The sequence below is a fragment of the Protomyctophum parallelum genome (genome assembly GCF_964188405.1).
Source record: "Protomyctophum parallelum genome assembly, chromosome: 12".
NCBI lineage: Eukaryota > Metazoa > Chordata > Actinopteri > Myctophiformes > Myctophidae > Protomyctophum > Protomyctophum parallelum.
The window spans coordinates 46,044,541-46,057,771 of record NC_139712.1 but is presented as its reverse complement, the minus strand read 5'-3'; the positions used below and the strand labels follow the sequence as shown (position 1 = coordinate 46,057,771).

At 45.8% G+C, this 13,231-nt stretch overlaps 1 protein-coding gene across 1 annotated transcript in view; it reads right to left on the bottom strand.

Moving 5' to 3' along the window:
* The window catches only part of drosha (drosha ribonuclease III), a 232,053-nt gene extending 219,381 nt beyond the window's left edge, over positions 1 to 12,672 (bottom strand). The window contains exons 1-9 of the mRNA XM_083777811.1: positions 12,519 to 12,672; positions 10,281 to 11,019; positions 9,757 to 9,843; positions 8,944 to 9,240; positions 8,055 to 8,114; positions 6,312 to 6,642; positions 3,646 to 3,787; positions 2,120 to 2,280; positions 227 to 307 (exon numbers count right to left, since the gene is read on the bottom strand). Of these exons, the coding sequence (XP_083633937.1) occupies positions 227 to 307; positions 2,120 to 2,280; positions 3,646 to 3,787; positions 6,312 to 6,642; positions 8,055 to 8,114; positions 8,944 to 9,240; positions 9,757 to 9,843; positions 10,281 to 11,017 (1,896 nt within the window). The 5' untranslated portion in view covers positions 11,018 to 11,019; positions 12,519 to 12,672. The remainder of the gene's footprint in view (positions 1 to 226; positions 308 to 2,119; positions 2,281 to 3,645; positions 3,788 to 6,311; positions 6,643 to 8,054; positions 8,115 to 8,943; positions 9,241 to 9,756; positions 9,844 to 10,280; positions 11,020 to 12,518) is intronic.
* Between the last annotated feature and the right edge of the window lie 559 nt (positions 12,673 to 13,231).

Below are 13,231 nucleotides of genomic sequence, written 5' to 3'. Positions count from 1 at the left end.
AAAAGGGGGTTACAGACGCCATAAGATGCATTCAATACTTCCCCCATAGGTGACGACAAAGGTGTGAAAAGATTGGAATATGGCTATATGTAAACCACCCACAAACATAAGGAGTACATACAGTCGAGGTTGACGGGGATAATGCTTTTGCCCTTGGTGTGACAGGGTTCCATTCCCATGCGGTAAAAAAAGGGAAAAAGGGTGATTTATTCATGGCATATCATACCTCCTCCCCTGGGTAGATGCTGTGGCGGATGCCTGTGCGTCTGGCCTTGGCGCTGCACTTGCATAGCGGGCCATCATTCATCTGCGCAGACAGCAAATGCAATCAGCCAACAATCGCAAGAGACAACGAAATCCAATGGAATGTATACGCCATATGGCGGATGGTTTTTTTGTGAGTGACTCACATGCGTACCGCTACACATTGACAGCATGGGTGGCTCTCCCGGTGGAAATGAAACGTCGCACCGTGGCAGAGGGGAAGCAACACTCTACCCATTAACTTCATACAAGCACTGTGGGTGTCATTCTCCATCCTTCGCACTGAGCTGCACACACGGAGCACAGGCCTGCCTAAACTAGGGATGCACCGATCCGGCTTTTTGGCATTCGATACCGATTTCGATACATGGGGGTCCAGTATCTGCCGATACAGAGTACCGATCCGATACCGCCCACAAAGAAACGTAATAACCTATTAAGCTGTATGCCTCACTGTGTGGAGTCTGGAATCATTATTTTGTGTAAGGCAACATCAAGGCTTGACTTAAACATTACTTTCCCAACTTTGTAAAACAAAATGTAACAAACACAGATATAAATGCACTGAATTATTTATTAACTAACTGTGCAACAATTAGACCAGGTTAATGTGTGCGCAGGCTAGCCTGGCTGCATTCCACATGTTATACTGTCAATACTACACTGCTGTGTCACAGAGGAGGTAGAGTTGTTTTCATACTGTAATTACACATAATTATCGGATCGGATCGGATAATGGATCGGCCACCGATCCGATACCCAATCTAGAATTTTAGCCTGGATCGGCGCCGATCTCCGATACGAGTATCGGATCGGTGCATCCCTAACCTAAACCCTGCCAGTGTGAAGAGTCACACTCTGTCCTTTGAGGCACACACGGGTTCAAACGGAATGGAATCAGAAGTGCTCAAGCTATTTGAGAATGAAATGCTGTGCGTGCGTGTGTGTGTGCATGCTTATTTTATCGCGTGTCAAATTTGAAGTCGGTGGGGCAAACGGTTCTCAAGTTGTGTGGATTACAGACGTACAGACATTATGTACACACAGAGAGACGTGGTGCATTTATTTTAGGATGGGCTGCTATATGCATACAGAATAACTTCCTACTTCCAGGCCGCTTCCGAACTTCCTTCAGGTGTTACCGATGATACTAATTAAGGCTCGCACGGGGCCATTTGGAACGCACTCAAGAACATGTTGAGACCCACTCAGTGTTTCCAGTGAGTCAACATTCGCCCTTAGCAGCACCCCGACTCTATTTGACCAGAAAGGAACAGAGCCTTCATTACACCTGTGAAGGGGCCCAATTATTTCCAAAATGGTGTTTGCATAATGCATATAGAGCGTCCCGGAAGAGAATTTCCCCATTCATTTTCCCCATAGACATTTCAAAAAGTATTTATTTAAAGACCTTTAAGCCTCTCGGACAAAGCCAACTCGGCTCCTGACAAATCATGACAAACACTTTTTTGGGCCAAGCAAATAATTAGAAAGAAAAACTCTAAAAAGTGGTGTACCCTGCCTTTTTTTTTTTTCTTATTTCGAATTATTTGTTCAGCCCAATTTTTTTTGTTTATTGGCTTGATTTTTTCAGGAGCCGAGTTGGCTTTGTCCGAGGCGTAAATGTCTTTAACCCATTTAGGCCTGACCTCAAAATAAATAAAAAAAAATCTAAATCCTCCAGTTTTCTGAAATAAATATGTTCACGATTTTTCAAAAATAGCAGACCTACAAGCTCGCTATGAGCTTGTAGATCTGCGAAAAATTTATGGGAAATTGTCTTCCGGGCCACTGGTCGGGGACCGTGACGCTCTATAGCCCGAATTGGACATATTTTCCCCAACAGCTGACGGACCTGTCCCGGGTCGTTGTACCACAGCTCCTCGTGCATGCGATCCGGGTGAGCTTTCTTCCGCTTGATCTCAGCGATGACGTCAAAGATGTCAGAGTCGCAGCTGCTGGAAGACGAGCTACCCTCGCCGTCCGACTCGGACTCAGAGTCACTGCCGCTGCACGCTGGGAACGGGAAACAACACATTAAACACATTCCATCCATAGGACGTCTGGAAACGTCATAGGGAATCCAATCGATGGATGCTATGGACATTTGTACACGTCCTAGCCCTAGCGCATCCTCAATGATATCAGGCGAGAGAATAATATTCTGATTTTTTTTCCTTTTTTATTTTTGAGTGAGCCTCTAAGGCCACCGTACGCTTCGCCCTTCAGTCATATTATGTGACCAAGCCCAGCAGAAAGTGCCTCAACTCGCCAGAATGAAATGGTCGAAATGGTCGAAATAAAACCTTCTTTTTTTTTTTTATGTGTGATTTTCGTTCTTTTCATATTAACACAGTTTGAATGTTGAAGAAGGTTTTCGTTCCAACAGATTATTCATTTGGGCAAATTAAATGTATACATTTATCAGTCAAAGATGTGCTTGTTTTTTTTGGGGAAATCTAACGCAGTTTGGGGGGCGGAGAAGTGCTCTCCCAAGATTTGCATGTCTGTTCCGATTGGTCTCAGGAATGGCTTCCCGTTCACTAGCATGTTAGCGCGGCAGAAAGAATGCCTCGTTATCTGCTCATCTGGGGCGCTCTCCGTGGTTTTGATCTGATGGATATACTAAGCGCTTCATTTCTGACTTCTCATCCGCCTCTCGTTCAAAATATGAACGCTGTGGAGCTTTTAGCGATGTAATAGAATCGAGAGCAAGGTAAGCTAGCAAAGTGTTTCTCTTTTTTTTCCCCGGATTGTTTCCGGGGGAAAGGGGGGGTGGCATGTCTTTCCGGCACCTTTCAGAGCGAGCGTTTTTAACCCATTCTGACCTGAGATCAGATTCATACGAGGTTTCCGCCGGACACACACTGGTCTGATGAACCCATTCTGACCTGAGATCAGATTCATACGAGGTTTCCGCCGGACACACACTGGTCTGATGAACCCATTCTGACCTGAGATCAGATTCTAAAAATGTCAGTCGCTCTTCGATTTTTCAAAAATAGCAGACCTACAAGCTCGTATGGCGCCACTCGGTGGCGCGATATGAGCTTGTAGATCTGCTATTTTTAAATAGCTAAAGCATAACATGATGCCGACACCAAAATGGGTGCCCGGTCAGAATGGGTTAACACAAATCTTTGCTTCTGGGAACAATACATTTTCAGATGGGGGTCGGCGGCCAATTATATATATTTTTGGGGGTCCTTGACATGAATATGTTTGAGAACCACTGACATAGAACAGGGGGGTTTTTTCAGAAAACTGTCAGGATTTAGAAGGCATTTGTAGAATCGTCCGCAGGTCTAAATGGGTTAAAGGGTAACCATAACAAGGGGTCCCTCCCGACCCAGTGTTTGGGGAAACGGCTGCATAAATCACCTGGTTCGTCGTCTAGCTTGGTCTTGGGCGGGTCCCAGTTAGGTCTGGTGGATTTGGCACGCTCCTGCCTCTGGCCCAGCTCGTCGTCGAAGCGCTCAAACAGAACCCGCAGTTTGCTGGTGCCCACCACGGTGGAGTCGCCCTGGAGTGGAGGCAGAGGACGCACAGAGCAGTGTTGGTTTCGTCGACTAAAACTAAGACGAAATAATTCCGTCGACTACCACTTTTTCCACTGATGAAAACTAAATCGAAACTAAATGAAAACTAAGCTATGATGACTAAAACTAAGACAAAATATACTGACAATTTCGTCAACAAATAAAAACTAGACTAAGATGTTAGGAAGGGACTAGTGGACAAAAGACATCCAGTATAAGTCATTTTACACTTGGTTGCATGCTGAAAATAGCCGATATACAAGCTCACAGCTTGTAGATCGGCTATTTTCAGAAGTGTAAAATTACGACGGTATCAAGACCCGCCAAAATACATTTAATTCCACTAAATCACCTGTAGATTTAGTCGACTAAAATCTTATGATATTTAGTCGACTAAAACTAGACTAACACTAAAACATTCCAGGTGACTAAAATGTGACAATAGCAGATCCACAAGCTCACAATGCCGATAAATGATGATTACTTCTAACGTTTCAAAGTGAAATTTGATATGCATGTCTGTGTGCATTTAAACCATAATAACGGCAACACAAACGGCACTATTCATTGTGTGTATGTGTGTGTTAAATAGCTCTATCCCCAAAATAAACATTGCTATAGAATGAGTGTCCCCAGCTCTTTAGTAAACAACAGAAAATACATTTTCAGGTCAGAACAACAATATGGCGCAATCAGGAGAGAGAACTCGCACAGGACACAGTATGAAATTGGAAAGTGATCAAACAAAGAATTGAGCCGACACAATAGGTATCGTAACAATAGAACTGGAGAGACCCCCTTTACTGATCAACAGATTACCATCTATCTAACTATTAGAGATTTCACTTTTTAACACCCTGAGCGGCATAAACGGCAGATCAAATAGTAACGCTCGAGACTCAGGATGGAGATTAACCTGCCACGCATGTCTGGAGAGTTTTAACCCGCAGCACAGGTTAGTTGTAGCACCAGCAGCGCATGTCGGGAGCGACGGGTGTTGTCGAACTAATGAATGCCTGTCGGACTGTTTACTGTTTAGTATGTCTAACTAACGTATGCACCCCGCGTTTCACAGCAGTGAGAACTGCAAGTGAAAGTTTGCAATGAACAGTACGGCACAGAAGGTAGGATTGTTGCAATGATTTCATAATCGTCTAATCACAATTACTTTTTATTTTTACTTACTATTACTTACTACTATTTTGATATAATAGTCATAATAGTTTCCATGTTGAAAGATGTTCACCCATTGAGGTGCATGTTAAATGACAATCGATCATTTCCATAGCAAGAGCTTCAAAAAATCTATCTAAATCTAAATCTAGTCAACACTGGCCTGCAGTAGGCGACCTCCTGCGCCAATTAACCAACTCAAAGTGGGGAGCTCACCCAAGCACGCTGCGCTCAGCGGCACTAGCCCTGTGCTTTCCCACCGCCGAATATGCCTGCCCTGCATGGTATAAATCCAGTCTTGCACGCAAACTAGACCCTATCCTCAACGAGGCCTGCAGGATGAGGACTGGGTGCATCAAAACAACCCCCATACCCTGCCTCTACGCCCTCTCTGGAATCCCCCCCCCCAAAAAAACAGCTTAGGTCCAGAAGCAGCTTCCTGGATACCACTGCAGAACTGGAGACCACACCATCTTGTCGCCAGTGGCACAACCAGTGGAACAGCATGGGTAGCCAGACAACCCAATGGACAGAGAGAGAGAGAGAGGCATCACCCCAGATGAATGACTCTTGTGACTGGCCATCATCAATCTTGGGCCGTCTGGAAAACCTTGAACCGTCTGCGGGTCGGCGAAGGACGCTGCAAGGCATCCATGAAATGGAAACTAACATTTTCTGATGCATGTGTGTGTGGCGAACCACAAACAATGGACCACATCATGAGATGTATCTATGCCCCACAATGTACTGGAGATGACCTGAACCAAATGCCGCTGTACACGCCTGCGCCAACCACTGGAAAGACTTGATATAGAGGACGGCCAGACACGAAGAAGAAAGTAGGCTATGCACTGGATGACATAATCGCATGACATAATTTCAATAAACTAGAAATACGAGGAAATGAAACGGTATCCAACTCAATCAACGTTAACGACCATCTGACAGGGGTTTTCAGTACTACGGTGATTAGTATTATTGCCATAAACTGGGTCAGTGGGTCACGTAACATAAACATTCCCAACGTTAAGCTGTGCATGTGTTCAACAGCACAGCCATGCTAAATACCACTGACAGCTATGAGGTGTCGAAAGCTTGCCATCCTTAGCAACGGTTAAACTATTTGGATTGGCTAATCGATTGTCAACTTAAATGTGTAATGGCGACAGCCCTATCAGAAGGTGAGCTCGGGTGACTTGGTCCATGGGGTCGTTAGGAGTTGCAGCTCTAGTCTAACAGAAAGTAAACTCTGGCGTCTAACATACCCCCTGGTCCATGGTTGGAGTTGGAGTTCTAGTCTAACAGAAGGTTAACTTGGGCGGCTAACATACGTACCACTTGGTCCATGGGGTCGTTGGAGTAGTAGTTCTCGGCGTGGGTGCAGCGGATCCAGGCGGGCTTCAGCAGCTCGTCCTCCTCCCTGTCCTCCTCCCCTTTCTCCTTCTCCTTCTCCTTCAGGGCGTCTCTCTCCCTGTCGCGGTCCCTGACCTCGCGCTCCCTGTCCCTGTCCCGGGGGTCCGAGGAGGAGGGGGACTCCTCCGTGGTCTCCCGGCCCCGCAGCGAGGAGGCGCCGCGCTCCCTGGCGGAGCTCTCCGACCTCCTCGTGGCGTCCCTCTCTGCGTCTTCCCCCCAGCGGCTGCGCTTTCTCTCCCTGCTCGCCGACCGGCTGCAAGGGGAAAAAAAACAAAAACAAAAACATTTTGTTATTATGTAGCCTCGGTACCCAGGCTTTTATTTTCGTTCGCTTTCGGCTCAAAGATGAAAGCCTGAGGAAACGCATTGGAAAGTCTGGCATAGGAAGCCCAATTCCTTGTATTTCGGAGGGAGGTAGGGGGGGGGGGGCTGCTGTCAAATGTGTTGATTTTGACAGCAGATTATTTTTTATTCTACTGGATCTGTTCTCCACTAGTCACTCCCCAACATTTTAGTCTAGTTTTTATTTGTTGACAAAATTGTCAATATTGAGTCTTAATTTTAGTCATCATAGCTTCGTTTTTATTTAGTGTGTCAGTGAAAAAACATAGCTGAACATTTTTCGTCATAGTTTTAGTCCACGAAATCAACACTGTTATGTACAGTATGTAATGGATTGCCAGCGACATCTAGTGTAACGTACATATTCTACATAATAAAATCATGGCCTCAAGGACCTCAGGGTGACTGCATGCATGCAGTGGCAAAGCAAAGTTAGCAAATTTACCATGTTTACCCAGGGTAACTGGACTAAGCTCAAGAACTTGTTTACAGCCAGGCCCTGCTCATAGAACATTTCATGGTAGGGGGTTCAATGCCTTGCTCAAGGGCACTTCCAACGGTGGTAATTTTAACGTGCCGGTCCGGGGATATGAACTAGCGACCTGCCGATATCAAGACCGCTCCGCAAACCGTTTGGCCAGCGCTGCCCCTAAAGTATTAGGAGTCAGGACATGACAATAGTAAAAAAGGTAAAGAAGTTTAGGGATAAGGGGTAAGGCACTTAGGTACTGACAAAATAGGGCAGACCGTGTATGACAAGCACTTGGAATTGTAGTCATTAAATTTAGTTTGACTCGGTCCAATAGATAAATATTGTGAAAATAGCCGAAACTACAAGCTCACAACGCCCGCACCGCAAGGCGTTGTGAGCTTGTGGGCATTGTGAGCTTGTAAATCAGCTAATTTACCAATGTTTGCCTATTTCTCATGTAATATTTGACAATTTGGAATACAACAGGTCTTACAAGTCATTCAACTGTAGCTTTAGAAATGTGTAGATACCTTGTAAACACTTATAATACTGTATGTTGTGCAACAATGTTGCACAATAAGCGAATCATCTGGGTTTCCCCTATCCGGGTTTCCAACACCCAGTTTGGGAACCACTGCAGTGACTGCACTAGAACACTGGTTCTTTTTTCCATGAACCACTGCAGTGACTGCACTAGAACACTGGTTCTTTTTTCCATGAACCACTGCAGTGACTGCACTAGAACACTGGTTCTTTTTTCCATGTCCTACAACGGGAAATGGAAAAGGATTAGGGTTCGACTATTAGACAAGTGGATGTGTAGACAGACAGACAGACAGACAGACAGGTACCTCCTTGGTCTCTTCCGGTGCCTGTCGGGAGTCCGACTGACACTGTGGCGATGCCTCTCCCTGCCGACACAAACACACATAGTGATAGATAAGCATGCACCACTTGAAATGACTCCACACATTAAGGCTGCACAATATATCGTTATCGAGGTGCGAACATGCACAATATCAGCATCGCAAAAAGACAACGTCATTGCGATATCAAAATATAATCGATACATCGTCCACTTTTAAAGCCAGCAACATCCCTCTGTTTTAGCCTGTGCCCCTCGGAAAATAAACCACAGCTCCGTTTCTCCTCTTTCATGTTCCTGTGGGTGTGGGTGTGTACAGTATCATGTGCGTGCGCGTGCGTGCGTGCGTGCGTGCGTGCGTGCGTGCGTGCGTGCGTGCGTGCGTGCGTGACTTATTATGCAGTTTTTGAATAATGTGTTTAGTTTTCAATGTTGCATATAGAATATGACATTTTAACGGCAATATCGTATATCGCAATATTTGGCATAATACAGAGATATGAAATTATGTCCATATCGTGCAGCTCTACTCAGTGATTCTCAAACTTTTTCACGTCAAGGACAATCAATACGTATTTTTGCCGCAGAGCCCCATAAAAGACCTGTGTTAGGGGTTTTCTTTTCTTTTTTAGATGTATGCATGGTTAAAACGATCATGGTTAAAACGATTATTGAAATCATCTCCAGCTTCAAAGGACCCTGGGGCCCCACACACCACTTTGAAAAACACTGCTGTATCACATTAACATCCTTCACATAATTATAATAGAACACACACACACACACACACACACACACACACACACACAGTATCCATCTATATCTATATACAGTATAAAAAAAGCTAGCTCTTGCTATACTTGCGCTGTGGTTACCTGCTTCGATCCCTGCTCCTGTGTCTAGGTGGGGGGCTCCTGCCTCGGTCATACTCAGACCTGTACCGTCCCCCATCTGGTCTCCCACTCCCATCTGGTCTCCCACTCCCATCTGGTCTCCTGTCGGGATCTGGTCTCCCACTCCTGTCGGGATCTGGTCCCCCTCTCCTGTCGGGATCTGGTCCCCCTCTCCTGTCGGGATCTGGTCTCCCACTCCTGTCTGGACTCCTCCCCCGGTCCTTCCTCTGTTGTCCAGAAAACTCCATCTTGTGCCTGTCGCCAGGCCTGTCGTTAGGCCTGTCACAATTATAATAAGGTTTGACATTAAGGCTTGTCCTGTTGTCCGGGACAAGTAATGAATCTTTCCGGACAAGTGCATTACATTTTTACTTGTCCGTTGGAACAAGTGATTCTTGGTTTTACTTGGCGCGGCTTTGTCTGTGGCCCCCATGACGTCATGTCTATAAACATTTTCAGGCCAAGACAATGGCAAATAAAAGTGCTATGATGTCATGTTGTAGTTGATAGTGGGTGCCCTAGTTTTTATGCTATGTGGGGCTGAAAAGGGATGCATGATGACATTCGTTCATCATACTACATAATCATGATAAGAGGCATCGCTCACTTCACACGTGTGTGATTATTTTTAGAGGGGCGCTATCCCCTCCAATGTCTGGCTTTCAGACATGATGTCATCTCACAGTCAAGTACATGGACTGTCATGGATTGTCTTATTCATGCTCCCCGACAATCTGCAAGCACCCCCCCCCCTCCCCCCCCTCATTGTTAAGTAACATTTGGTGGCAGCCCTACCTGTCGCCATGGCTACCAGCTCCGTAGCTCTTCTGCCTGTGGTCATCTTGACGATGGCCGCGGTCCGGCGACCTCCTGTTCTCCGGCCTGTCACAATCATTACATCATCGTCAATTTTACAATTTAGGCATTTAGCAGACGCTCTAAATCTAGACTGACTTACAGACAGTAAGCAAGAACAGAGTGCTATGTCTACATAAAATGCTAGCTACCGTAAATGCAATCGTTTCCATGTTAAAAAATGTCCAAACATTTTCACACATTTAAAAAAAATAGCGGAAATACCAGATCAACCAAAAATGATTCAATTTGTCAGTGATTTCTTTATATATCATATATACAAATACATACATTACATACATTTGTCATTATGTGAAACCATTGTATTCGGTCACATAATCTGCCCTGTCCCATTATGACGCCTAAAAAAAGTGTGTAACAGAAATACAAATTGTAATGTTCAATGCAAATGATCTGCATGCAAATTATTTGGCAACTTAAATGTGTAAACGTGAGAGCCCTACCTGTTCTCCGGGGGCTTTTCGTACTTGTACTGCTGCCCCCCCTGTCCCCCATGCTGGCCCCCATGGCCCCCCTGTCCCCCATGCTGGCCCCCGTGCCTGAAGCTGTGGTCGGGCTTAAAGGAGCCAGGGCTCTGAGCGTAGCCACCGGGGCTGAAGCCAGGCGGAGGGAAGGGCGGCGGGTGAGGAGGATGCGGGTAGTTCATTCCGTATGGCGGGTGGTGGTGGTAGCCCATGGACTGAGGGGGCATCGACGGAGGCATGGGCGGGTGGTGCGGCATGGGCGGAGGGGGCATGGGGGGCATCATGTACGACTGGTAGCCGCCCTGAGCTTGCTGGGACGCCTGCTGAGACCCAGACGTGGAGGAGCCGCCCGCCGAGCTGCCCGGAGGAGGAGGAGGCGGCGGGAAGTTGGGCAGTGGTTCCGGAAAACCCTGCTGTCGTCCGACAGGGGGCTTGGGGAAGGGCGGCCGCACGGGGCACTGGCCGAGCGAGCCGGGAGCCTGGGAGGACACGGGAGGGGGGTACGACATGAAGTCGGAGTGAGGGGCCATGTTGTAGCCACTGTTTCCGTGGTAGCCGACGCCGCCGGTATGGCCCTGAGGGTCATAATGGTACGCGGGAGCGGGCGGCTGGGGAGGGGGCGGTCGAAGGTTGCACGGTCGGTAGTTCTGGGCAGAGCCGTGCTGGCCTGGGGGCACCCCACCTCTGGGGCCCCCGCGATCCTGGTGGAACGACATGGCTGTGTGGATGGAAGAGAATGGTCACCGGTCAGACTCTGATTTGATAATCTATTGTATTCTACTTAATTATTATTAACAAACCATGTGCAACCCAGATTCGGCACAAACAAGGGATTCAATTAATTTCGCTCTGATGCCACCAAAATGTGGAACGCCCTACGAACAGTCATTAAGACATGCAAATCCCTTGACTCCTTAAAAACTGCTCTCAAAGGGCACCTACGGACGGCTGCAATTCGAAACTGGCCCCCGTAAAATCTGAATCCCCACCCACCCGTTTCCCCTCACTGTATATGTTTCTTTTCCCTTTTTACCTCCTATGATGATTTTACTATAATAGTTGTGTATATCCGTGTCTCTAAATGTTTTGATGAATTGTAAATGGTGGGCCCTATTGTAAACAAGTGTAATTCTTTAGTTTATGGTGTCGTCCACTCACTGTTTTTGTTAGCCCCTCTCGGAACCCTACATAAAGCTTTTCTGACATTTTGATGAGTTTTATGTAGGGTCCCTGTTCATGACTATATTTTCGTATGGGAATTCTGGAACGCGGACGTAAACATGCTCTCTAAGATCCTATGTGCGGCGTGTGACGGCCTTTTTTTGCTTGAGTTATTCTGAATTCGGGAACTATAAGTGCCTATACATCCCGCTACATCTTTGTTTGACCGATTTGGTCGCTTTATTTATTCTTGTTTGTTTACCGTTTATTGTACCGCCTCCCGGTGTGCGGTTGGCTTGTGCGGCTACGTCCCTGCCTCTGATCTGCTCTGTCATAGCTATAGCGCCACTAGCTAACCAGATAGGCGGTACAATGAGGTGTCAATAAACAAGGAAGGAAGAGAAGAATCAAAGCGACCAAATCGGTCAAACAAAGATTAAAAATACTTAATGGCTTCCGCGCCACAGGAGATATGTATGGGTACTTATACTTCACATATTCAGAAACGCTCGCACGAAAAAATGTCGTCAAAGAGCGCAGTCAGGCGCTAAACATGTTGTTTATGTTTTATGAATGGCCGCGTACCAGGCGGCATGATACTGATGCAACAGGACCCAATGCACTGGGTCGACAACAAATGTCAGAAACTTCAGTAGCATTGGGTTCTGCTTGGAGGGCTATGTTTTTGTATTGAGGTGTACTTGAAATGTCCAAACGGAGCAATTTTTTGTTGGCAAACAATAATTTGCAAATCAAAGAAACAACATGCGCATGTAATTTGACTTGGACAGCCTAAACCCTATGAGGTATTTATTAATAGCATTGTTGCAGTACAGTTGTATATTTTATTATTATTATTATTATTATTATTATTATTGCAACTCCTGGCTATTGCCACTCGATCATTACCGTGCATTACAATATGCCACAATATCAAGAATAGATATATTTGCAATAACGGTCGTCAAAATGTGGGCTACCTGGTAGCTAAGCTTAGCCATAATGTTATTAGCTAGTCAGTGCCGCTGCATGCTTTATTGGTCTGCAAAAGCTTACCTTTCAAAAATGACGACGGTTCAGTATCACTATCCGTTTAGCAGCAAAGAGAAACAGGGTTTCAGCAACAACAACTTGTCCCGCAGTTCGTCTCAGACGGTAGGAGTTTATACTTATTCTAGTGCGTGACCATGATGATGATGCTAATAGTCTATCACTGTCTGCACAGCCGTTTTTTTAACACGGGCTGTAGTTTCTGGACGGAAGACAAAACCAGACGAACACATATATATGCACCAATCAAAAGGTCCGAGGATGTTGTAAAGCACGGAGTACTCTGCTAAAGAAGGAGAGGACCGGTTGTAAAGAAGGAGAGGACAAGAGTAGAGTAGGAGAGTAGCGACATATGGCTCTGATTGCTCCTATGGCTGGAATTGGAACGCGTATATCTAATGTGCGGCTGAGCATAGACAGGCCGCACACATCATCAAGATGTACTTCACAATGTGAATGATTTTGTTCAGACCTCCACTTCTAGAAAACACAGAATGGGGGGACTTGTTTCTATTATTTCCACACAACTGCTCAAGGTATATTAATGACAGAGTAAAATGTTGAAAATGAGTGGAATGCCCCTTTAAGTTTTAAAATAATTGTAGTGGAGTAAAAGTATACATTTTCCTCTGAGATGTACTGTAGTAGTATTTATTACATATAGTAATTTCCCCATTTCCCCTCACTGTATATGTATCTTTTCCCTTTTTGCTTCCTAT